Source organism: Gopherus flavomarginatus, chromosome 12 (assembly GCF_025201925.1).
Source record: "Gopherus flavomarginatus isolate rGopFla2 chromosome 12, rGopFla2.mat.asm, whole genome shotgun sequence".
NCBI lineage: Eukaryota > Metazoa > Chordata > Testudines > Testudinidae > Gopherus > Gopherus flavomarginatus.
In genome coordinates this window covers 4,754,815-4,780,474 of record NC_066628.1, presented here as the reverse complement: position 1 = coordinate 4,780,474, position 25,660 = coordinate 4,754,815, and the positions used below count along the sequence as shown (strand labels likewise).

Genomic DNA, 25,660 nt, shown 5'->3' with positions numbered 1-25,660 from the left:
CCATGGAGGCCCGGTGACACCCCTCCCTTAAGGGAAGCTCATAGAAAGTCTGCAACGTGACAAGGCTGTCTGAAGGCATCTTCAGCCCAGACTGCAGCCACTGAGCCTGAGAAACAAGGGGTTTCTGTCCCAATTTTCCACACCTGCTGTCTGGTCACCCTATGCCAGCGGCACTGGCAGAGAAAGGTGAATGCACTGGCTTGGCGTGCGCCCACAACATGAGTTACCTGCTGTCCCCAGACACCTGCTTGTTACTCACACAGACACAGGGCCCTGGGTACATGCACACAGCCGAACCTGGTACTGCTCTCCTGTTTCAAAGCCTGGCCTTTGGATAAGGAGAGAGAGAAGGGAAGAGGAAAAAGTGAATGGAGACCTGGATCAGCATTTCAGATGGGTGAACATTCCCCCCTCCCGCGCCCCGTCCCTTCAAAATTGTCTCTGAATCCATTACCATGCCACTTGGGTCCACCCAAGTACCAGCCATAGGGGCAAGCTGGGTCCCTGGGCCATAGGAGCCCTTGGGGTGATCAGCCTCCTGCTACTCATACACACAGGAGGTCGGACAAATTGCAGCTGCCACTGAAAATGCACCCCCATCTGAGTCAGTCTCATTCTTTCTGCCCATCCAAGCCTTTGCACAGAGGCTCCAATTACCTCTCTTCACATCTCCACTGCAGTGAAAGTGCTCCTCCGTCTCGCCTTTCTCTTGGAGTCCCTGGGGGGCATGCTGGACGCCGAGCAGTTCAATCTCCCTGGCTACAACTCTCTGCGATTCAGGATCCATGTACATTCAGTTATGCACCAGTTTAGTTTAAAGGCATGATGCTCAGCCAGTGAAAAGCGTGTGCATGTGTTCCCTTTTTAACCAGACTGATTGCGATTTAGCTCCACGTCCTCTAGGAAGAGGTTTAAACTAAACTGAAATAAGAGTGTCTACACACGCGCTTGCAGCAGTTCAACTGAAACTGTTCAAGTGTGGGTACACACGGCCTCAAAACAAAGTCGGTTCCGATCAGCAGCAGATTCTCAGTTCTGCCTCCATCTTCTTTGTAGTTTTTCTGGATGAGAGGGAATCCATGCTGTAAAAAATTAATAGACGCTGAGAGCAGAAGGTACCATTGTGATCTGTACAACACAGGCCATAAAATGTCAACACATATTTCCTAGGGAGGATCTTTTAGTGGTGGGCGGACTCATTATTTTTTCTTTTTTTTTTTTTGTCGATCGTGTATAGTTGAATTTGCATAAGTTAAATGCGCATATAACGCGACTCCACTGTATATGCAAAGTGGCCCATTGAAGTAAGGCACGCATGCAAGCTCTGAAGTGTGTGTGCATCTGACTGTATGAATCTCACGCCCATCATGTACACGTTTCAAGCTGTTAGCAGATAACGGTTTAAAGATCTGACACACTAACACGGGAAGAAAACGAAAATCTGTCTCAGAATACGGTTCAGCACACAAGGAAGTATTCAAAAGTTTTTCAGAAACCAAAACGGGAGAAAAGGATGTAGTTGAGTGTAAACACTGCAGTCAGGGTGGATGCAACCACTAGGCAAACTGGGTGGTCACCTAGGGCGCCAAGTGGTTGGGGGGCATCTCAGATTTTTCCTCCCTCCCCTTCCTTCCCCTCACGCAATCTCTCCCCCCACCGCCCGACCCTGCTGCTGCCAGCTGCAGCACTTAATGACCCCTGCAATCAGGCACCCAGTCCTGCATCCCTGACTCTCTTCTGCACTGGGGCCAGCACTGCGGGTACTTCCCAATCCCTCACCCTCAGCCCTCTTGACTGATCACTTCTGCCTGCCCCAGGGGATGTTTACAGGGGTTTTCCTGCAATCACTCGAGTCCTGAGTGTGCTCTGATTAGCTGCAGTCAAAGCAGAAGTGAAGATTAGCTCTTGCGTTTCTCCTCCCTCTCCACTCTTCCAAGTCAACAAAGTGACGTGTCGTTTCCCCTTTCTGCATCCCACGCTCCCGCAGGCCCCTCCCCCAGCCATGCCCCCCACCCAACCCAAACTCACCACAGGAAGGGGGCTCTGCCCAGGCAGGGACTGTGGGGCAGGGAGGGGAAAGACCCAGCAGAGGGAGGGGCAGGGAGACGGGCTCTGCCTTGGCAGGGACTGGGGGAGGCCCAGCAAGGGGGCAGAGACTGGGGGACAGTGGCCCCCGCAGGGAGGGGGGCAGAGAGGAGGGAGAGCCGCGGAGGGGTGGGTTTGGGACACCACTGCAGGGGCCAAGTCGTGCAGCGGGTGGGGAAGACTTGGGGGTCCCTGCCCGAGTGCCACCATAAGCAGCAGTGGAAACTTACCAGCCTCGGTGGGTGGGTCCCACAGCCGAGTCCCAGGCAGCAGCGGGACCTGCACCGGAAACAAACACACATCGCGGAGCTCTTACAGCAGCTGCTGCAAACCCGTAGGGTGGCTGGTGAACTTCCTTCCATTGGTCTCAGCACGAACATCGCAGCCCCTTCCTGCTGCTCTGGCTCTGGGCTGACATCCGCAGAAAGGGGGATTACACCCTTGTTTTACACCCTTGTCAGCGCCAGTCAGATAGATTCCATCTCATGAGTCCTTCCTCTCCGCCCTTCCACGCAGCTCACAGGAAAGGAACTGAGACTAGAAACGAAAAACTCAAGACCAACCCGCAACACGCTGACAGATTGTGGAAGAATTTAGAGGCTGTGGGACCAGATAATCTGAGCCCTGATCTCAGCTGGGGCAGGAACTGTCTCTCGCTGTGTGTTTGTGCAGCGCCCAGCACAACAGGGCCCTGATCTCAGCTGGGGCAGGAGCTGTCTCTCGCTGTGTGTTTGTGCAGCGCCCAGCACAACAGGGCCCTGATCTCAGCTGGGGTGGGGACTGCCTCTCCCTGTGTGTCTGTGCAGTGCCCGGCACAACGGGGCCCTGATCTCAGCTGGGGCAGGGCCTGCCTCTCCCTGTGTGTCTGTGCAGTGCCTGGCACAACAGGGCCCTGATCTCAGCTGGGGTGGGGACTGTCTCTCCCTGTGTGTCTGTGCAGCACCCGGCACAACAGGGCCCTGATCTCAGCTGGGGCGGGGACTGTCTCTCCCTGTGTGTCTGTGCAGCACCCCGCAGAACAGGGCCCTGATCTCTCCTGGGGCAGGGACTGTCTCTCCCTGTGTGTCTGTGCAGCACCCGGCACAACAGGGCCCTGATCTCTGCTGGGGCGGGGACTGTCTCTCCCTGTGTGTCTGTGCAGCGCCCGGCACAAGGGCGCCCTGATCTCAGCTGGGGCAGGGACTGTCTCTCCCTGTGTGTCTGTGCAGCGCCTGGCACAACGGGGCCCTGATCTCAGCTGGGGTGGGGATTGTGTCTCCCTGTGTGTCTGTGCAGCGCCTGGCACAACGGGGCCCTGATCTCAGCTGGGGCGGGGACTGTCTCTCCCTGTGTGTCTGTGCAGCACCCGGCACAACAGGGCCCTGATCTCAGCTGGGGCGGGGACTGTCTCTCCCTGTGTGTCTGGGCAGCACCCGGCACAACAGGGCCCTGATCTCAGCTGGGGCAGGGACTGTCTCTCCCTGTGTGTCTGTGCAGCACCCCGCAGAACAGGGCCCTGATCTCTGCTGGGGCAGGGACTGTCTCTCCCTGTGTGTCTGTGCAGCACCCAGCACAACAGGGCCCTGATCTCTGCTGGGGCGGGGACTGTCTCTCCCTGTGTGTCTGTGCAGCGCCCGGCACAAGGGCGCCCTGATCTCAGCTGGGGCAGGGACTGTCTCTCCCTGTGTGTCTGTGCAGCGCCTGGCACAACGGGGCCCTGATCTCAGCTGGGGTGGGGATTGTGTCTCCCTGTGTGTCTGTGCAGCGCCTGGCACAACGGGGCCCTGATCTCAGCTGGGGCGGGGACTGTCTCTCCCTGTGTGTCTGTGCAGCACCCGGCACAACAAGGCCTTGATCTCAGCTGGGATGGGGACTGTCTCTCCCTGTGTGTCTGTGCAGCACCCAGCACAACAGGGCCCTGATCTCAGCTGGGGCAGGGACTGTCTCTCTCTGTGTGTCTGTGCAGCGCCCGGCACAAGGGCGCCCTGATCTCAGCTGGGGCGGGGACTGTCTCTCCCTGTGTGTCTGTGCAGCGCCCAGCCCAACGGGGCCCTGATCTCAGTTGGGGTGGGGACTGTCTCTCCCTGTGTGTCTGTGCAGTGCCTAGCACAACAGGGCCCTGATCTCAGCTGGGGCGGGGACTGTCTCTCCCTGTGTGTCTGTGCAGCGCCCGGCACAAGGGCGCCCTGATCTCAGCTGGGGCAGAGACTGCCTCTCCCTGTGTGTCTGTGCAGCACCCAGCACAACAGGGCCCTGATCTCAGCTGGGGTGGGGACTGTCTCTCCGTGTGTGTCTGTGCAGTGCCTAGCACAACAGGGCCCTGATCTCAGCTGGGGCAGGGACTGTCTCTCCCTGTGTGTCTGTGCAGCGCCCGGCACAACGGCACCCTGATCTCTGCTGGGGCAGGGACTGTCTCTTGCTGTGTGTCTGTGCAGCACCCGGCACAACAGGGCCCTGATCTCAGCTGGGGCAGAGACTGTCTCTCGCTGTGTGTCCGTGCAGTGCCCAGCACAACAGGTCCTTCATCTTGACTGCAGGGAAGGGTGTGGGTCTGTGTGCTGTCTGCCATAACAGGAAAGGAGAGGTGATCTTGGTTGATAGGGGTTGGGAGGGAGGTCTAGGTGCTATTGTAATATGAACAGGGGCAGCTCCAGACACCAGGGCTCCAAGCTCCTGCCTGGGGCTGTGATGGCAGCAGCCAGGCTGCCTTAGGTGGCTTGCCTGCAGGAGGTCTGCAGGTCCTGCGGCGTCGGCGGCAATTCAACGTCAGGCACGCTGAAGGTATGGGACCGTCAGACCCCCTGCAGGCATGCCACTGAATCTGCCTTACTAGCCGGACCTCCCGCAGGCACGCCGCCGAAAGCCACCTGGCTGCCATTCTTGGGGCGGCAAAATACATAAAACCGCCCCTGAATATGAATAATAAATAATTTATGGGTAACTCCCCGACTGCTGCTCCCTCGGGGCAATGACAGCAGTAAATTTCCGGGGACGCTTTGGGGCATGGTTCCCCTTTAACCCTTGCAATGCTGCTGCATTTGGAGAGACAACTGGCTCTTGTAAGTAAAGTAGATAGAATTCTAGCAATCACTTGCCAGCATGGCCACCTCCAATGCTCTCGTGCTACCGTGTGGCCGTTCCTTGTCACTAAATTTCAGCACTTTTGTTCATCTCCCCTTTCTTAGCCTAGAGTTCATTTCTAATATCAGAGGCGGATTTACAATGAAACACACAGGGGTCCCCAGGGCCGGGAAGCCCAGCACCATCCAGCCAAGGCCAGTGCAACCATTTAGGCAACCTAGGCGGTCGTCTAGGGCACCAGGATTTGTGAATTTACATGTGCATATTTACACAGGGGTTTTTTGCAGACTCAGTAATAGATATAAGGTAGAGTTGTGCTTATTCATTACTGGACCTGAACATAAAACAAGTTATTTGCACATTCTTGTCTTTTTTGTTCTTTTGCTTTTTTGGTAAAAGGTGGATGGCTGTACAACAATTCTGAACTAAATTTAAAAATACATACTTTACATAAAAGAAGTCCAAATAATAATTAAAGGACATATCTGCCAATATAGGTCCAAAATTTCTTTCACAGACAAAAAAAAAAAAACAAAAAAAAACTATCCATCCATCCCAGTAATAATAATGATAATAGTAACAACAAACTCGCTGAGCCACTGCTGTTGTCTTTTCAGCTTGGTTTTTGCATCACTTAAAAGCTTGTGCCTCTGAAATTCACCGTGCTAATTTTGTTCAACTTCCCCTGCATGAGTGCTATAGGGACATTGCACTACATTTCAATTTGATTAATTTCTCTTACAAACAGCGCACACTGCAACTTGCTCAGAAACAGAATCAGAAGGCTTCAGAAACACAAGAAACTGCCCTTCCCCCAGTGCTGAAATGTTCATTTTTCTTTCTGTTTTGCTTTCCTTAGAAACGCTGTTCTGGAGTCTAAACTAACAAGGCCTCCCCTTCTCTTACTTCCCCAGCGTGTGTCTGAGAATCCTTCTCATAAGATCTCACCCACTCAGCTGCAGAGAGAAGCTTGACAACGTGTCCCTGAGTTTAAAGGTTCAGGGATTGTCTACATCACAAAGTTGCAGCGCTGGTGAGGGGGTTACAGCGCTGCAACTTAGGAGGTGTACACATCTGCAGGGCATCACCAGCGCTGCAACTCCCTGTTTGCAGCGCTGGCCGTACTCCCGTTTTGTCTCGGGTGTAGAGGATCCTGCGCTGGTAATCAAGTGTAGACACTTACCAGCGCTTTTCTTGACCTCCTGGAATAAGCAGGTACCCAGCATACCTGAGGAAGCCTCTCTGGTAATCAAGCAGGTCTCCTTCCCCGGTTTGCTCTCGCGTTCCCCGAACCCCCGTGCAAGCAGGTCTCCTTCCCCGGTTTGCTCTCGCGTTCCCCGAACCCCCGAGCAAGCAGGTCTCCTTCCCCGCGGTTTGCTCTCGTGTTCCCCGAACCCCCCCGCAAACCGCGGGGAAGGAGACCTGCTTGCTCGGGGGTTCGGGGAACGCGAGAGCAAACCGGGGAAGGAGACCCGCTTCCCCGCGGTTTGCTCTCGCGTTCCCCGAACCCCCACCGCAAACCGCGGGGAAGGAGACCTGCTTGCTCGGGGGTTCGGGGAACGCGAGAGCAAACCGGGGAAGGAGACCTGCTTCCCCGCGGTTTGCTCTCGCGTTCCCCGAACCCCCCTTGAAGCCGCCCAACAGTGCTGCAGTGTGGCCACATCTAACACCGCTTGCAGCGCTGGTTGCTGTAAGTGTGGCCACTCTGCAGCGCTGGCCCTATACAGCTGTACTAATACAGCTGTAACAACCAGCGCTGCAAAACTGTAGATGTAGACATACCCTCAGAAGCAGAAGGCACATACAAAGAATCCACAGTTTAAACGACACACATTTATTGCTTGAGGGCCCCACTGCCCGATTTTGAGATGTTGGCCAGGCTGATGAACAGGGACATGGTTCATTCAAGTAGGTATGAGTTGTATCAGTGTCATTTCTAGGAGGCTTACTTTGAGCTCCCTTCCAGTGCAGTCCCTTTTCCCATCACATACACCTCAGGTTTGCCTACAGATCCACCGTCTTTCCATGTAGCACCGTGAGCTGCTGACCCCTTTCTCGTCATTCAGATACGCGCAGTCACCACCTCCTCTTATCTGAAACCTGCAACACAGAAGCCAGAGAGCTGCAGTCAGGCAGAGCCTGGGTATTTCACACCAGTCACAGCCAGGGGAGCCGTTCTCCACAGTGGAGGCCTGAGTGCGGAGCAGCTACTCTCACAGCCCCTCAAGAGCAGAGCTCAGGACAGTGGGGGCTTTGCAGAACCACTGATTGTTAGTGCCCCTCTATGCTGAGCAGCCCACGGGGGTGCTGGAGAATGGAAAGTCCCCAGCAGGACGGAGAGAATTTGAGAGACTAATTTTCAAAAGGGACCAGTCCTCTAACAAGAGGGGCAGACCCTCATCAGAACCAGATGACTGAGCAGGGAAAGTGGGGGGCACTTGCTCCTTGAAACACTCTGAGCAGAATCAAGATGACACTGAAAAAGGAAATTGCATTCAGGGTTTCCTCTTCCATTGATCTATAAAACTCTTGAGCTTTCCATTGGGAAGAGGGAAAAGAGTGTGTTTGAGAAGTTCCTTTGCGAAAGCAGGAGTTCCTTGTTTGTAACCGTCACATGACTCTCCCTGAGTTACTCTGGAGTGGCAGGTGGAGCTCTTGGGACAGCATGGCCTCTAAGGAGGTTTCGGAGGGTTCAGCACTAGTTCGGGGTCCTACAGCAGCTGGACTGCAGGGTCCCACATCCTAAGGAGGGTACCAGACAGGGAGTCTGTACCCCAGAAGTGTGCCACAGAGGCCTGAACTAGAGACAGTGTCTGGTAGCTATTCGGGCCCAGTGGAGCTGGAAGCAGGGGGGATCCAAAGGTTGGGTCCAATACAGCAGAATGGGGACTGGCCGTGGGGGAGCACTGACCCAGCGCCATAACAGCCTGATTTTTCAAAGTACTGAAGTAACCCGGACCAGAGAAGTGGGGGGTCTCCATCCTCCTCTAGTGGCTGGCCTGTGTAAGAGCTTTATCAGTCAGGAGGGGTTTTCAGTTAAAGAAGTGGATTCTTTAGCTCCAGTGACAGGGATGGTGTGTCTCAGATGAGGGCTGGGGAAGAACAGCGAGTGTCCCAGCTGAAATCCCAGCACACTGCAAGGGCACCTCTGGCTGTGGCTGGCTCCCATTGCTCTCTAATACACGCAGTATGCGAACAGACTAGGGCTGTGTCTGGCTGTTTTACTACCACTGAATGGTGGGTCCAGCTGAACTCAAACAGCTCAGACACCAGAATCCCCAAGCCCAGGGAATTAGTACAGAGGGTGAGACAGACTCACAGGTTGTTGAATTCAGTGCTGTTGGTCCATTTCCAGGGCTGCCCCTGCTCCCTCCAGAGGCCGATCCAGTGTTCATGGATATCCTTATGGCGCAGCAGGAACATCTGAAAGAAAGAGGGACAGCATGGATCAACCCCAGCTCTGGTGCTTTCCCCGCCCCCCTCTTCAGGGCTCTGAACTGCAGAGAATCCTAGTCACACACTGAAGGGGCTCAATTTATTTTCAGAAGGAAACTGGATTTCCCCTTCCCTCTTGCAAAGCACAAGATCACCCAGGCTGTATTAACCCTCCCTGCCCCTGTGCTCCCAGTCACCTGTACCCCAAGTTCCCCTGGGCTGGGGGCAGCTGCCGGGTTTGTTCTCACAGAGCAGCTGCCGTTCCCCATAGCAAGGTAGGAGGTGGGAGTGAATCAAGCTGAAGTGGGAGGGGTCAATGTGAGAGGATCCCCCCCCATCCTCAGCTGGCTGCTCCTTTCCCATCCCCAAAGCAGGAGCGCTACCTGTGTTCTCAGGCCCAGTCCAGCAGCCAGCATGCCAGGAGATGCCTGAGCCATCCCTGCCTTAGGCAGGGGCTGTCTCCTTATTTGGGGAGGGGGCAGCTGAGAATGGGCAATCCCTGTGGTCACACACAGACAGCAGGGCCCTGGGCCCAGCATTGAGCGGCTGGAAGTCCATTCGCTCTGGCCTCCCAGCACGAGAGGGGTCAGAGCTGCTCCTTGCCCCGCAGGGGCAGAGCCCACATCCTACTGCAGCAGCTGCTGTGCTAAGGACAGTGTATCCCAATTAGAGAGTCGCTCACCAATTCCTGCTCACTGTCAATCCCAGCCAAGGAGGCACCAAAGGAGGAGCAGAGTCTCTGAACGTAGGTCCAGCTCCCTTCAGTCTCGGAGAAATAGTAGCATTTCCCTCGGTACCCGATCCAGCCGTCTGTGCATGCAGGGGGGCACAGATCAGCTGATGAAAGCTTAGATGCCAGCACTGAGAATGAGAAAGTAACATGTGAGGTAAGAGCTGCATCTAGAATTGGGCATTTGACTAGTACAAAAATAATCGTTCAATTAACCAGTCAAATGTGTCAAAAACGGTCAAATATTTTAAAATACCAATTTATCAGAACAGTAAACAAGAACAAGAGTTCATTGTCTCCAGGAGGTTTAGCTTTAGATAGATACTTACGCCTAATTTAAAAAATAAAAATAAAAAAAAAGTACTTAACTGACTTATTTTAAATCAGATCAAAAAGCAAAACAATGAAAGGAAGTTCTGAAAAACACACACACAATCAAAAAGGCAGGTGGACTCCTACTTCCAGGGTTCTTGCTGGAGTATTTGATACTGTGACTGCAGCCAAACAGGCAGTCAACTGACCGACATGCCACGCCTACTGGGATCCCCAGCCTGGGCCTGTCCACTGCAATCAGATGCAGGTTAACAGAGATGTTTGTCACAGTAAATTTGCCTGGCAGGGAGGATTCCAGGGACACTCCTAGCCTGGGAGGGACTAACACAGCTCAGAGCATTTCATCCCAGGCACAAGATCAACTGCTGGATGTTCAACCTAGCAACAAACAGCAGGTGAATAACAGAAGAATGTGCAGTAACTTTCACACAGGGACATGAAAGTCACAAGGTGGCATCAGAAACCGCAGCAACAGGAAGTGACCAGTTACCTTGTCAGCCAGGAATGATGTAACTCAATTCACCAGGGCCGTCCTTAGGCATAGGCAACATAGGCAGCTGCGTAGGGCACCTGAAAATTTGGGGCACCACTGGGTCTTAGTGTCCACCCGCTTGTTTTCCTATCCCTGTTCTGACCCTTCCTGCAGGCTCCCACAGATGGCTGCTCTAGCCTGGTGAGTCTTCCTTGGGAGGGAATCTAGTAGTTAAAAGTGAAAAAAGCTCCAGCCTGCCAGACCTATTAGCACAACATTGAAACTGTTAAAGAGACATTCAAGGGGTAATAAAGCCATTTAACAGGCATTTGCCAACTCCAAGGTATATACTGACAGGTTTCAGAGTGGTAGTCCTGTTAGTCTGTATCAGCAAAAACAAGGATGAGTCCTTGTGTCACCTCAAAGACTAACAAATTATTTGGGCATAAGCTTTTGTAGACTAGAACCCATTTCATCAGATGTCCACGAAAGCTTATGCCCAAATAAATTTTTATACTGTCAGTTTATGACTTTATTGACAAAAACAGTTGTGCATTAATGTAATATTTACACAGAACATGTCAGTCTACAGGACCTTAGTTTAAAATTTGCTTTAAAATAGTTCATTAGTGAGCTGGTGAAGATTATAAAATCACATTTCTAAAAAATGCTTGCATAGAGTTTTAGATGCACAATCATCTTTAGCCTTAAATGTGTGAATCTTCACACATAGTTTTTTAAATAAATCATTCAAAAGACCTCCCTTATCTAAAATACACATTTTAATTACTATAGTTAAAAAAAAAAGTGCTTCCAAGTCTTCCTGTCCTTTCTGTCCATCCCTTCACCACCTCTCCCCTCACTCCCCACTGAAGAGAGCCCTTAAAGGGACAACAGTCCTTCCCTTCCAGATAGCTGGACAAAGAGTTCCCTTTCTTTACTTCTGACTATCCGACAAACTAGTTTTAAAAGAACTCTCCAGCAAAATCAGAACCTTAGTAAGACAAAATCCTTGTTATACCTAAAATCTTTGGAAACATATTTTTTTAAAGTTGGTGAAATTTCATAACCATGTCTCTTGTTATGGAGATCACACAAAGTAAATTACTGTTCCCTTTTTCTAAAAGCAACGAACATTGTTATGAACACACTAAACCTCTCTGATTAATTTAAAAGAATGTCTTTGTTTCAGTGAGTTAAATATGTAGTAATCTGGAATGCTGGCTTAAGATTTGAGTACATTTAAAATATAAATTCAACTTAGAAATACTGATGAAGAAAATGTAAAACAGAGAAGAGCTGCATCATGTATTCCATTATATGTAATGTTGTATTCAGCAGGACAGCTGACTCACCCTTACTATGAAGTTTTTGCAAATAAATCTCTGACAAACTTCAGGGCATATCAAAAAACCTGTGACTGACATTTTTTATTCCCAAATTTTAGTGCTTTTAATTAGGTACTTTCTTCATGTCCATTCTGCATGAGGGAGAGTGCATGGAAGTCTCTGCAGGGAACTGTGACTCTCCGCCACCATGAGGCAGGCCGGGCATCTCATTATCCTTTGCTGTCAAGTCCCTCCTCCCCCTCCCCCACCAGGCTGTGAGCTTGGGCTGCCATCCGGCATAGGGGCACCAGTTTAATAATACTGCCTAGGGCCCCATAAATCCTAAGGACGACCCTGCAATTCACCTCCTACCTGCAGACTTTTCTTTCCCCAAATACAGCAGCAAGAAAGATACTTGCTGGAAGCCCTCACACAGTGTAACCTTTTCAGTGCCAGGAAAAAACAGCAGTGGGGTCACCCATAATTGACACCCAAGAGATATTTGAGAGGCCTGACTAGTTGAGAGGAGTCCGACTCCAACCCCTCCAGACATTTTTGAGCATATCACCCTTTTTTTGCACCACAGTAACTGGGTAAGTGGTTCTAAAGCCTTCCCATGTGGCTGGCGCTCAGGGAGGAACGGACACTAAGTCTGGAAGAGTCAGGAAATCAGGCCACTATCATCAAAGAAAGAGCATGCACTCATCGCACTCACAAGCCATGTCTTGCCCTGTAGATTTAACTGTGCAGTGCACAGTAGTCCACGCCCCGTCCTTACAGAACTGAGCAGAGAAGTCAGTGACTAACAGCTGATGGCACAGGCTGTCTCTACCATCCATCTCCAGGTCAGATGCCACCTGTTCTGCAGAGCTCTCTGCAATTGTAGGAGTGTAACCAACCCTACGCTCACAGGTCCCGCCTTACACTGAGAGCCAGTGCTGCCCACTGCAACAGCCTGCCATTACACAGGGAGCCGGGATTCAGGGCCCATCTGCATCAGAGGAATTTGCACTAGTGACACAGTGACACAGTTCCATCAGGGCAAACACCTCCTGGAGATGCACTAGAGCACAGGGCCAGTGCTTCTGTTTAGGGGACCTAGGAGGTCGCCTAAGGCACCAGGATTGGGGGGGGGCGGCATTTTGCCACCCTTGGCAGCAATTCGGCGGCAGGGGGTCCTTCCGCGCTCTGGGTCTTCAGCGGCAATTCTTTGGCGGGTCCTTCACTCACTCCGGGACCCGCCGCCGAAGTGCCCCAAACACCGGGAGCACGGAAGGACTCCCCAACCGCAGAATTGCCGCCAACGACCAGAAGCGTGGAAGGACCCCTGCCACGGGCGCCAAAAACCCTGACGCTGCTCCTGCTGGAGCAGTGTGGCTCACTCTGGTAACTCCTGCAGCGAACTGCACCCAGGCAAGCTCCTTTGTGTACCAGTGCAGTGCGTCTGCTTTGGGTCTGCACCAATTCAACTGCACGGATGTCATGACATCGGCACAGACTATTCCTAATGCAGACAGACCTGGATTCAATCCCCTCTGCCAGCTGCTAAACCCTCCTGGGGCCCACAGCTAAATCCCACCCCCCTGACCATCTTACAGCACCCCCCGCCCCAGACTACTGGCAGGTACAGCAGGGTTCATGTTCACAGCAAACACACGCCCTCTGCACTAGTACGTGCTGGCTGTGCAGCCCGGGGGAGTGAATGGTGCTAAGTGACGCTTCATGGCCAAGATCAGTGATTGGTGGGTTTCAACACTGCATTGATGGAGAGGTCTAGACTGAATTCTATGGCTCATTTCAATAACACGGCAGCACCTGCTGCCCAGCCACAGGCATGACCTGAAGATGCAGGAAGGCCAGGCTGGTAACCTCAAAGCAACACAGAGCAGGCAAAGGGCTCATCGCTGCTCTGCGCCCTGTCCCATGGGACACCCTGGTAAGTGACTGCTTCATGGTACATGGTAAAAGTGACTTGGACCCAAAGTGCTCAGAGCTGGGCTGGGGGGGAGCTAATGTCAGTCAGATCGTCCAACACAGAGAGTGCCCAGGTACAGGGGTCTGGGAGGGAGCAGGAGGAGGGTCATGAAAGAACACCCCCCAGGAATCCTCAGTCTCAAGGGCAGAAGCCAGATAGGCCAGGAAGAGAGAGTGATGGTAGTAGGTCCCAGGGGAATGGGATTCACAGAGATCGTAGAGGGAGGGGAGAGGAGGGGAGAGGAAGGGAGCAGGGTGGAAGCTGGGAACTCACCTGCCAGAGCAATGATGACGGCGATCAAAGCAGATGATACAACTATCAGTGCAACCACAACTGGTCCAGTCTGACTTTTCTTGCAGTTATGACAAGATTCTGAAACACAAAGACCCCATCAGGCCGGCCACAAGGACTCGTCTCGAGCTGCCCTAGAACATGCCCAGTTCTGTCGATTGCTCCTTCTGTCAGACGCTCTGGGAGAGGAGCCCGGAGGCTCAGGCAGGCTGGGGCTGGCAGAACAGTCCCTCCTTCCCCTCAGCCCAGAGCCCTCCCTGGGCACCTCCAGCCAGGCTGTCACACGGCCTGGTGAGTCCAGGGGCACAGAGACAAGGACCCATTTGTTCTGGTTGCAGGACCTCAAGCTGCCTCCCCCTCCCCCCTGTGCCCCCTGCCAAGCGCTGGCTGGGTCCACACTGCTGAGTGCACCTGTCCCCTCACACTGGGGTCTCACACCGGCCATACACAGGAGAAGGGGGGAGAACAAACCAGGCAGAGATAGGCCAGGGCTGTCACAGGGGGTCTGACACATCCAGCCCAAAAGGCCCCTGCACAGACCCATGGCCACCTCTGTGTGCGTCAGACAGCAGCTGTGAGCCAGGGATCGGTGCCCTGAGAGCCACTGGGGGAGATCCAGTCCCTGTTGCCCACAGACAGGAGGTTGCTAGGCACTGGCTGCTGCCACTGAGAACATGGCCCCATGTGGGGCAGCCTCAGGGTCACTCTCCAGCCTGGTCCCAGGCAGCAACACCTCATTACCTGGCTCCACGCCAGCCTCCAGGTTTCCACTGCCATCAACATGCAACTCCTGCAGCGGCACTTCGCTCTCAGCAGCCCCAGTTGCTGACCCCATTGTCTCTCAGCAACACTCAGGCTAGAGATGCTGTTACAGGCGCTGGGCTGAGGTTGGCTCCTCTGTCTGACTGGGTCTGATCCAGCAGCAACGAAGTGGAGCCGGGGCGGAGGTCCTGGCCCTGGTCTCCTCCCTGTTCCAGACTCTGCACCTGATCAGAAAGCCAAGACGGATCGAGCAGGACAGGTCAGGGGTAGGAGGGTGATTTGTGGTTTCTCATTCCCTGCCCAGCAGCCCAACGTCCTGCCAGAGCTGATGCCACAATGATTACATAAGATAAGAACGGCCTGACTGGGTCAGACCAAAGGTCCAGCTAGCCCAACATCCCATCTTCCAACAGTGGCCAGTGCCAGGTGCCCCAGAGGGAATGAACAGAACAGGGAATCATCAAGTGATCCATCCCCTGTCACCCATTCCCAGCTTCTGGCAAACAGAGGGCTTGTCTACATCACAAAGTTGCAGCGCTGGTGAGGGGGTTACAGCGCTGCAACTTAGGAGGTGTACACATCTGCAGGGCACCACCAGCGCTGCAACTCCCTGTTTGCAGCGCTGGCCGTACTCCCGTTTTGTCTCGGGTGTAGAGGATCAAGTATAGACACTTACCAGCGCTTTTCTTGACCTCCGTGGAATAAGCAGGTATCCCAGCATACCTGAGGAAGCCTCTGGTAATCAAGCTGGTCTCCTTCCCCGGTTTGCTCTCGCGTTCCCCGAACCCCCGAGCAAGCAGGTCTCCTTCCCTGCGGTTTGCTGGGTGGTTCGGGGAACGCGAGAGCAAACCGCGGCGAAGCTGGTCTCCTTCCCCGGTTTGCTCTCGCGTTCCCCGAACCCGAGCAAGCAGGTCTCCTTCCCTGCGGTTTGCTGGGTGGTTCCGGGAACGCGAGAGCAAACCGCGGCGAAGCTGGTCTCCTTCCCCGGTTTGCTCTCGCGTTCCCCGAACAAGCAGGTCTCCTTCCCTGCGGTTTGCAGGGGGGTTCGGGGAACGCGAGAGCAAACCGCGGCGAAGCTGGTCTCCTTTCCCGGTTTGCTCTCGCGTTCCCCGAACCCCCCTTGAAGCCGCCCAACAGCGCTGCAGTGTGGCCACATCTAACACCACTTGCAGCGCTGGTTGCTGTAAGTGTGGCCACTCTGCAGCGCTGGCCCTATACAGCTGTACTAATACAGCTGTAACAACCAGCGCTGCAAAATTGTAGATGTAGACATACCCTCTGGGGACACCATCCCTGCCCAACCTGGCTAATAGCCATTGATGGACCTGTACTCCATGAATTTATCTAGTTCCTTTTTGAACCCTGTTATAGTCTTGGCTTTCACAACATCCTCTGGCAAGGAGTTCCACAGGTTGACTGGGCGTTGTATGAAGAAATACTTTAGTTTGTTTTAAACCTGCTGCCTATTAATTTCATTGGGTGGCCCCTGGCTCTTATGTTATGAGAAGGAGTAAACAACAACATTTCCTTATTTACTTTCTCCACATCAATCATGATTTTTATAGACCTCTATCATATCCCCCATTAGTTGTCTCTTCTCCAAGCTGAAGAGTCACAATCTTATTAATCTCTCCTCATAGGGAAGCCCTTCCAAACCCCTAATCATTTTTGTTGCCCTTCTTTGAATTATTTAGAATTCCAGTAGATCTTTTTGACATAGGGTGACTGCATCTGCACACAGAATTCAAGATGTGGGTGTACCATGGATTTATATAGAAGCAAGAGGATATTTTCTGTCTTATTATCTATCCCTTTCTTAACGAATTCCAACATTCTGTTCACTTTTTTGATTGCACATTGAGTGGATGTTTTCAGAGAACTATCCACAACCTTAAACCCCATTGGCCCCTCCAGCCCCAAAGGGCTTCAGAGATCTGATCTGCTGTGGAACCCACCCATCAGCATCTACCCCTCCCATGACAAAGTTGGAATTTTCTGTAATTGTTAGGAATCCTACCTCTACCTCAGTTTCCCTCTGTACTCAGACCTGTTACTCAGTGAAGGGAAAAGGGTTAAGTCTTCTCTTGAGGGCACTACAGCGCATAAGGTGTGGGTGTCACCTTGACATCTGGGCTGCAGCAAACAGGGTCATTAAGGAATTGGTTGAAACGACCCAGATCAACAAAGGGCTCAAAGAGACAATGGAAAAACCTCACTGACCAAAACCCTGACACCTACAAAACAAGGACCACAAGGAGGTTTTCCTCCCACCTCTCAGCAGGGAACCTGAGCGCAGACCAGCTTGAGGACAAAAGGACTGAGACTTGGTCAGCAGAGGAGAAAGTGTGAGCTCCTGGAGCAAGCTGGCTGCTCTCTCCCACCACTCACAAAAGAGTCAGAGCCTGAGATGGAACCCACTATAGTCTGACCACTGGTTTACTCTGGTCCCACCTTTCTGTGGCTCTGCTAAGCTAAGGACTTCGCTGTGTGCCAGATGAATGACAAATCCAGCTGTTTTGAAAATGCTGCTTTAGTCACTGCAAACACTGGCTGGGGCACTGGTCCCTGAAGCCAGTAAAAGTCTCTGAGCAGGAGCCTATGTCAGTGTGAACCAGAAGGGCTGGAGCCCAGGGGCTCAGGCTAGGAGGCAGTGAGGCCCACTCTGAAGGGCACCCTCCAAGAGCCTGGGTAAAAGCTGGGGTGCAGCTCTCATCCTGTGGATTTGTGACACCACCTCTCCCGAGCTGGGCCATCCCTAGGCATACACAGCATACAGCAGCTGAGTGGGGCACCAAATTGCCCCAAATTTCATGGTGCCCATGGCAGCTGCGTGCTGCATACGCAGCAGCACCAGCCCTGACGACCAGCCCTATCCCCTGGCCACATCCCACCCCCCATGGCTGCGCCCACTGCAGGGGTTAGGGCCGTCCCTGGGGAGCCCCCGGGCTACTCCCTCCACCCCATCTCTTACCTCCCCCTCTGCTCTGCCCCCATTCCACCTCTTCCCCCAGCGACCCCACACTCACCGGCAGCAGCGCCGAGCGGAGCCACCCGGCCCCAGCCCGCTCCACTTCGCCAGGCACAGCGCTTCTCAGCGCCCCCCCTCCAGAAGCAGGGGAACAAGGCACATGGCGCGCTGGTGCCTGGAGCCGCCCCTGGCTGTTGGGACGCAGCTCAGAGGGGCATTAGGACGCTTCTGCCCATCAGTTCAAAGGCAAAGAAACAGGGTCTGCCCTGCGCAGCCAGGGAACAACGGGGACGGGTTTTCTCAGTACAGAGAAACATCATTTTCCCTCCCACGCACAAAGCATCCGCTCCCGTGATCTGCTCTCTGGGCAGCGGAGTTCCTCTCTCCGGAGGAAACATCAGCGCCTGCGGTTTAACCGCTTATTTTGTCCCCACCCTCATAAACCTTCTCCCCCACCCGATCAGCGCACAGACCCCTCCCCACTACCCCCCGCCCGACCCCCTCCCCACCCGATCAGCGCACACACCCCTCCCCACTACCCCCGCCCGACCCCCTCCCCGCCCGATCAGCGCACAGACCCCTCCCCACTACCCCCGCCCGATCAGCGCACAGACCCCTCCCCACTACCCCCCGCCCGACCCCCTCCCCACCCGATCAGCGCACACACCCCTCCCCACTACCCCCGCCCGACCCCCTCCCCACCCGATCAGCGCACACACCCCTCCCTACTATCCCCTGCCCGATCAGCGCACAGACCCCTCCCCACTACCCCCCGCCCCGCCCGATCAGCGCACAGACCCCTCCCCAATAGACTCCGGTTCCCCAGTGTGATCGATGCACCCCCCACCACACAGCTCCCTGCTCGCCCCCGTCCCCGTTCTGTGCACAACGCCGGCCCCTCCTCACCTGCTGGCGGAGACCCGCAGCCCCCGATCGCTCCGTCAGGACTCAGCGGTGGGGGGGGGGGGGATGGTGGATAGAGGTTGGGGCAGTCAGGGGACAGGGAGCAGAGGTGGGGTCCTGGGGTGGTGGTAGGGGGGATCTCTGGGGGATGGTGAAGGGACAAGGGGCAGGATGGGTCAGGGATTCTGAGGGTGGCAGGCAGTCAGGGGCAGGAACTGGGTGGGGGTCAGATAGGGGACAGGGCCAGGCGGTTTGGGAGGCACAGCCTTCCCTACCCTGAAGCTCAGTCAGCAGTTTGAGGCTTGCAGAAGAGCTAAGCTGTTAGCTTTTCCATTACAGCTACCGTCTCTTTCACTTCCCAAATGCCAAATTATAGTCTGTATTTAATTTCAGTGCCATAGGGAGAGTCATATCAGGGGAGGGTAGCTTCCCTTAAAATTAGCCACCGGGGGAGGGATCACATGAGAAGAGCAATAGCCTCCCCCACACTACCAAGGGAGACCCCCCCTCCCCTCCATTCCCTGAGGCTTCAGAGGGGTTAATTCAGTGGTTCTCAAACTTTTGTCGTGGTGACCTCTTTCACATAGCAAACCTCTGAGTGCGACCCCCCCCCTTATAAATTGAAAACACATTTTTATATAGTTAACACTATTATAAATGCTGGAGGCAAAGCGGGGTTTGAGGTGGAGGCTGACAGCTCACAACCACCAGTAATAACCTCATGACCCCTGAGAGGTCCTGACCTCCAGTTTGAGACCCCCTGGGTTAATTTAATTTTAGCACCCAGTCTCCATTCACATGCATGTGCTATTTTGAGCATTTCAGTTTTGACAACATAGGCTCATCCCAGATTCTGGACCAAGCTCAAATGCTCAGTTTGTGGAGTATGTACATAAGGATACTAAAGACAAACCCACAGGAACCGTCTCCAGTTTGTGAGGGACCTCATGGAGCCAGTAGAAACAGATAAATGAATGGAGGTTAAGTCCATTAATGGCTGTTAGCCAGGATGGGTAAGGAATGGTGTCCCTAGCCTCAGTTTGTCAGGGAGTGGAGATGGATGGCAGGAGAGCATTACCTGTCAGGTTCACTCCCTCTGGGGCACTTGGAATTGGCCATTGTCGGCAGACAGGATACTGGGCTGGATGGACCTTTAGTTTGACCCAGTATGGCTGTTCTTATGTTCTAACCGAACTGAACCCAAAGTTATGGAGACAGATATGAGTCAAGGAAGCCAGCAGAGTATCAGAAACCTGGAAAAATCTCTGACTGGATGGGCCCAGGTGTTTGGTTACAAGCTGAGGTGGTTCAAAAGTTTTGGATTTTTTTTTAAGCAGAATTTTTTTTATTGTTTCTTTCAACAATCAAATACAGCAAGCAGCATATATTTGGCACACACTTCTGAAACTTCAAACCATGTTCAGGTTTTGGCAGACTAATTTCAGCTTTTCAATTAAAAAAACCACAACAAAGTTTGAAGGAAAGCAGACATTGTCTGTGATTTTTTTCTGCTTTTTAAAAACCCCTAGTTTTCGATCCAGAAAAAGTTTTGATGGAAAATATTTGTCCAACCCTTTTAATGAGCTTTAGTGCCTTTTAGCAGTAGCTGATGCTGAGAACCAGTGATAAAGAAAGAAGTTTCTCAAAACTAGGTTTGTACAGAGATGCGGAAGGTTTATTTTTCCCAGGGGTCCCTGTGGGGGAAGAGGAGGGAGCAAGTGGGGCAATTTACCCTGTGCCCTGCAAGGGCCTCCAGGAGAATATATATTGCAATTTTTTCATAGAAGGGGCCCCCAAAATTTATTTGCCCCAGGCCCCCTGAATTCTCTGGGAGGCCCTGTGTGAGGGCGAGGACATGGGTGGGTGAACATGAGTGGGTACAGATGTTCTCTGACACAGTTTGGAGGCGGAATGATGGGTTGTTCTCCAGCTGGTCCAGGTGCAGTTTTTCCTCAGGGGAGAAGTCAGGTTAGATTCATAGGGTGTTAGGAAGATACATTCATCCAAAGATTGTGAGATGCTCCCGTACAACAGTGATGGGGTGTAGGGGGGACATAAGTGCCATAGAGCGATGTACAGCCTTGTCTTCACAATCCCCACCCTACCTGGCCTCTCTCATTCACTGTTGATGTTGACTCACCTCCAATCAGCCAATTATGTCAGCCTCCATTTCCCACCAAGCCCTTTCGTGCTTTCTGCCACGCAGCCCCTAACACCTGGGAGGGGCTCCCCATCAAAGCCGTCGCATTGGCCTCTTCCAAATCACCCTCAAAAACTCTCCTGGGCCGGGAAACCTGAAACCAACTTGACACTGCTTTGGCTACTGGTGTGTTGAGACCACAGCTTCTGTAGAAATCCATGGTGCACCCCCGCCTTGAATACTGCGTGCAGTGGTCACCCCATCTCAAAAAAGATAGCGGGGAATTGGAAAAGGTTCAGAAAAGAGCAACAAAAATGATTGAGTCTAGAGTGGCTTCCCTCTGAGGAGAGATTAATAAGACTTTTCAGCTTGGAAAAGAGACAACTAAGGGGGTGGAGTTATGATAGAAGTGTATAAAATCATGATGTATGTGGAGAAAGTAGATAAGGACGTGTTATTTACTCCTTCTTGTAACACAAAAACTAAGGGTCATCAAATGAAATTAAGAGGCAGCAGGTATAAACAGAGAAAAGAATTTCTTCCCACAACACACAGTCAACTTGTGAAACTCCTTGCCAGAGGATGATGTGAAGGCCAAGACACTAATAGGGTTCAAAAAAGAACAAGATAAATTCATGGGGGACAGGGCCATCAATGGCGATTAGCCAGGATGGGCAGGGATGGTGTCCCTAGCCTCTGTTTGCCAGAAGCTGGGAATGAGCGAGAGGAGGTGGATCACTTGATTTCCTGTTCTGATCATTCCCTCCCTGGCACCTGGCACTGGCCACTGTCGGAAGACAGGTCACTGGGCTAGATGGACCTTTAGTTCTCATCATGCTGATGAATACAACTTTGTTGTTTCCCTGTGCGTCCCCACCCCCCATATGTTTTCTCTTGTTTTATTCTCAAATTTCAGTCCCTTGAGGCAGGGACCATCCCTTTGTTCAGTGTTTGTACAGTGCTGGGTCCTGGTTCATGACAGATGATAATAATACAAGGATAGATAGATATAGGGATGGCTACCTAGACAGTCATGCTGGTATCTATTTAACACTCGTTTCTTGCACAAGTCTCAGGGTTAATAGTTTTTTCTTGGATTGCCTCTAAGATGTTATGGCAGCATGTTTAGAGGATGGGCACTTTCAAGTTCTAAGATCGGGTTTTTTGCTAGCTACTTTTTCTCACATCAAAAACACCCAGCACACAGTTAGCTTTAAAATACAATTTATTTATACACATTAAGTATTCACAGGTATTAAACAGCATTCAAGAGTATATGCAAAGGAGGAAACACTTGAAAGAAAAATAGAAAAGGATATACGTCTATTGTAGACAGTAGTGGTATCCGTGTCGGTCCCAGGATATTAGAGAGACGAGGTGGGTGAGGTGATCGATCACTTTTATAGGACCTGCAGAAGAGCTCTGTGTGGCTCGAAAGCTCGTCTCCCTCGTTCCAACAGAAGTTGGGCCGATAAGAGATTCCCTCACCCACCTTGTGTCTCTGTTGTAACACACACTTTATCCATTTCCGACACTAAGAAGGTGCTTTACCTCGCCTTTCTTTCCAAATCCTCACAGATTATTTGTTGTTCCATCACATTTACATGGGCAATCGCCAGATATACATTATGGCCCTGATTCAGCAAACACCTAAGCAAGGGCTTAGCCTGTCTACTAAGGGCACATCTACACTTAAAAACGCTGCATCAATTCAGCTACACAAATGCAGCCACGTAATTATAGCACTTCAATGAAGACGCTCTGGGATAGCTCTCTCCTGTTGGTGTAGTTATTTCGCCTCCCCAAAAGGCAGTAGCTATGTCCCCAGCCAGCAGGGGGAGCTCTCCCTCTGACAATAGCCCTGTCTACATGGGGAATTAGGTCTGCATCACTCAGTCTACGTCCACACTACAGCTTTAAATCGATATTAGTAAAATCAGTTTTATAAAACAGGTTTTATAAAATCGATTTTACGCGTCCACACTAGGGCACATTACTTCGGTGGTGTGCGTCCATGGTCCCAGGGTACCATCAATTTCCGGAGCGGTGCACTCTGGGTAGCTCAGTAAAAGAATAGGACCAATAACTTCAATATCTGTCCACACTAACCCTAAATCGATTTAGTAATATCGATTTTAGGGTTACTCCTTTCATTTAGCTGGAGTACATAAATCGATTTTAAGACCCTTTAAAATCAATTTTAAGTGCCTTGTAGTGTGGACGGTTACAGCGTTAAATCGATTTAACGCTGTTTAAATCAATTTAACGCTGTAGTGTGGACCTGGCCTCAGGGAGTGGATTTTTAACACCCCTGAGTTACACCGATATAGAGCCATAGTGTAAACCCGACTTCAGAGTCATCCCATTGAAATGGAATTATTCATAGCAGTAATTAAAGTTAAACACATACATAAGTGTTTCAGGGCCAAGATTAAGGCCAAGGCTCCTGAGAGGCGCAGATGCAAGAAGAGAAGACCTGTGCGAAAACTTGACACCGCTTGGCACCTGGTCCAAACGATGCAGCATGAAAAATAAACTCAGCTTTTTATACAGTAACTGAGCTGGTGAAAAATGGCTCTACACTGACAATGCAACTTCTAATTAAAACTGCCACTTTTGATTATATTGTTCATATTTTGAAAAATGTCCCTTTTCAAAAAAATATTTTGGATTTCTCTGCCCACTTGAGAGAGAACGTGGAGTTTTCTCCACCAAAACTAAACAGAAATGTGATAATTAAAAACATTTACAAATAAGTTTGAAGAATATTGGAGGAGGTAGGGGGGATGGAAGTAGTTCTAAATATTAATCAATATGTCTATGTACATGAATGATAAATATATGTGCTACTGAACCATTTACAAACAATGGCTCTCCTAAGCACTGAGGTCACATTGCCTAGAGAAACTCCCAGGCCCACAAGGTTGACATTCTCAAAGGCACAAACCACCCCAGGGTGGGAATGTAACATACAACACGGCGTTACTGGCACAGGTTGGTTAGTTGCATGTGTTGCTATGGCTGGCAAATTGCTCTTTTTTCAGGTGGGGGGGGGAGCTATCTTTGAAAGGAGTTCATCCATCCTCTCCCACTCTCATCCAGGGGGGCCAGGCAGGGGCGGCTTTAGCCATTTCGCCACCCCAAGCACGGCGGCAAGCCGCGGAGGGGCGCTCTGCCGGTCGCCAGTCCCGCAGTTCCACTGGATCTCCCGCAGGCTTGCCTGCGGATGCTCTATCGAACCCGCGGGACCAGCGGACCCTCCGGAGGGACGCCTGTGGGAGGTTCACCAGAGCTGCCTGCCGCCCACCTGGCGACCAGCAGAGCGCCCCCCACAGCATGCGCTTGGCGTGCTGGGGGCTGGAGCTGCCCCTGGGGCCAGAGCCCACCACTTTTACTGGCCCTAAGTGTGAGCAACTGGATGAGAGGGGAGAGGAGCGAGCAGGAGGGTGGGGTCTTGGAGGCAAGGGGTGGTGTAAGGGTGGGGCGGTATAAGAGGGCAGGGAATGGGGCAGTGTAAGGGGTCAGGGCCTTGAGGAGAAGGGGTGGCCCAGGGCAGGGCCACAGTTCAGGGGCCAGCAGCACCCCCTACACACACTTTTAGGAAGCTTTTGCCCATCCTACCATCATCCCAAATAAATTTGTTACAGTAAGAAAACTTTGAATGACAAGTATCAGAGGGGTAGCCGTGTTAGTCTGGATCTGTAAAAGCAGCAAAGAATCCTGTGGCACCTTATAGACCGACAGACGTTTTGGAGCATGAGCTTTCGTGGGTGAATACCCACTTGGTCGGATGCATCCGACGAAGTGGGTATTCACCCATGAAAGCTCATGCTCCAAAACTGTTAGTCTATAAGGTGCCACAGGACTCTTTGCTGCTTGAATGACAAGGAGACTCAGAGACCCACCATATAACCGCTAAAATCCTCACTCTCCCCTAGAGCTGGGCAAACAACAGAAGGTTCTGGTCATTGGCAATTCCAAAAAAATAAAAATAAAATAAACAGAAAAAAATTGGCTTCAGGTTAGAGACTCATAGACTTTAAGGTCAGAAGGGACCATTATGATCATCTAGTCTGACCTCCTGCACAATGCAGACCACAGAATCTCACCCATCCACTTCAATAACAAACCCCTAACCTATGTCTGAGTTATTGAAGTCCTCAAATCGTGGTTTAAAGACCTCAAGGTGTAGAGAATCTTCCAGCAAGTGACCCATCGAACAAAACTAAATTTTTTCCAAATTTTGATGAACCAAAAAGCTTTAAAAAAAAAAAAGACATGGGAACATTTCGAGGGATGTAACTTTGAATTTTTTAAATAAAATTGAAGGACATTTTTAAACAAAAAAATGTGTCAAACTGAAAAATCAAAACGGTTTGTTTGGAAAGTGTCTAAATGAAATGCTTCGACTTTTTAAGAACTGGGGTCAGAGTCTGGACATGAACAATTCAGCAGAACAGATATGAATTTGCAAAATGTTTCCATGTTGCTGAATCTGCATTTTTCACCTAAAATAGGTTTAGATGAAAAGTTTCACCCAGTCCAGTCCCCATTATTGATGGGCATTGTAAGGAGGGATCGTCTCTTCTAGCTGGTTCCCCAGCTCAAGTCTGTCTCCATCTAATGGGTTCCTCCCACCCACTCCAGTTTAGGGTTGCAAATTTTAATTGGACATATTCCTGAAGATTTGATCACAATATAATCTTTAATTAAAAATTAATATTTAATTCCTGCAGACCCCTGGTCAATCCTGGAGGATTGACAACGCTAATCCAGTTCCCTGGGCTTGGCCCGTGTCTCCACCTAATGGATCCCTTTCTCTGGTTTCCTGGGTGAAGCGTCTGTCCTCCATTAGCAGGTCTCTCTCACCATTCTCCAGGGCTGGGTCTTGATTCCTGTTTCTGGTTCCCTGGTCCTGGTCCCTGTCACACACTGCGGTGAGCTCATATTCCTGTGAATCCTGCGGACTTCCAGGCTCCTGGGACAGATGAGTCAGCTGTTTGATGAAGATGAGTCCTGGGCAGGCAGACACTTTTCCTCTAGCTTTCTGAAACACATATTTGCATAGTAAGATTGGCAGCACCGGTAACACCTGTGGTCCAAGCACCAGAAGAATCGTGCGAAGATTCGAGGACGCTGGCTCTGAAACAAAAGAGAGAAAGGCCACATTACTAAAGG

At 51.6% G+C, this 25,660-nt stretch overlaps 2 protein-coding genes across 7 annotated transcripts in view; both read right to left on the bottom strand.

Annotated features, from left to right (window-relative positions):
- LOC127032316 (C-type lectin domain family 2 member D-like) overlaps positions 1-2,603 on the bottom strand; it is a 279,024-nt gene extending 276,421 nt beyond the window's left edge. For 2 of the 6 annotated variants that reach the window (XM_050919521.1, XM_050919523.1), the window contains exon 1: positions 2,316-2,601. Coding sequence is in view for 4 of the 6 variants with exons in the window: in XM_050919522.1 (XP_050775479.1) it covers positions 658-793 (136 nt within the window). In the remaining 2 variants the exon portion in view is untranslated. Of the gene's footprint in view, positions 1-657; positions 1,418-2,315 lie in introns of all 6 variants that reach the window. The other 4 variants (XM_050919522.1, XM_050919520.1, XM_050919524.1 and 1 more) reach the window with 4 other exon arrangements.
- Positions 2,604-7,103: 4,500 nt separating this feature from the next.
- On the bottom strand, positions 7,104-14,677 carry LOC127032341 (C-type lectin domain family 2 member D-like). Its single transcript, XM_050919556.1, has 5 exons — positions 14,451-14,677; positions 13,692-13,790; positions 9,263-9,441; positions 8,465-8,568; positions 7,104-7,245 (listed from the first exon to the last, which is right to left on the bottom strand). The coding sequence occupies exons 1-5, from the start codon at positions 14,542-14,544 to the stop codon at positions 7,140-7,142; spliced, it is 582 nt and encodes a 193-aa protein (XP_050775513.1). The 5' UTR covers positions 14,545-14,677; the 3' UTR covers positions 7,104-7,139.
- Positions 14,678-25,660: the final 10,983 nt, after the last annotated feature.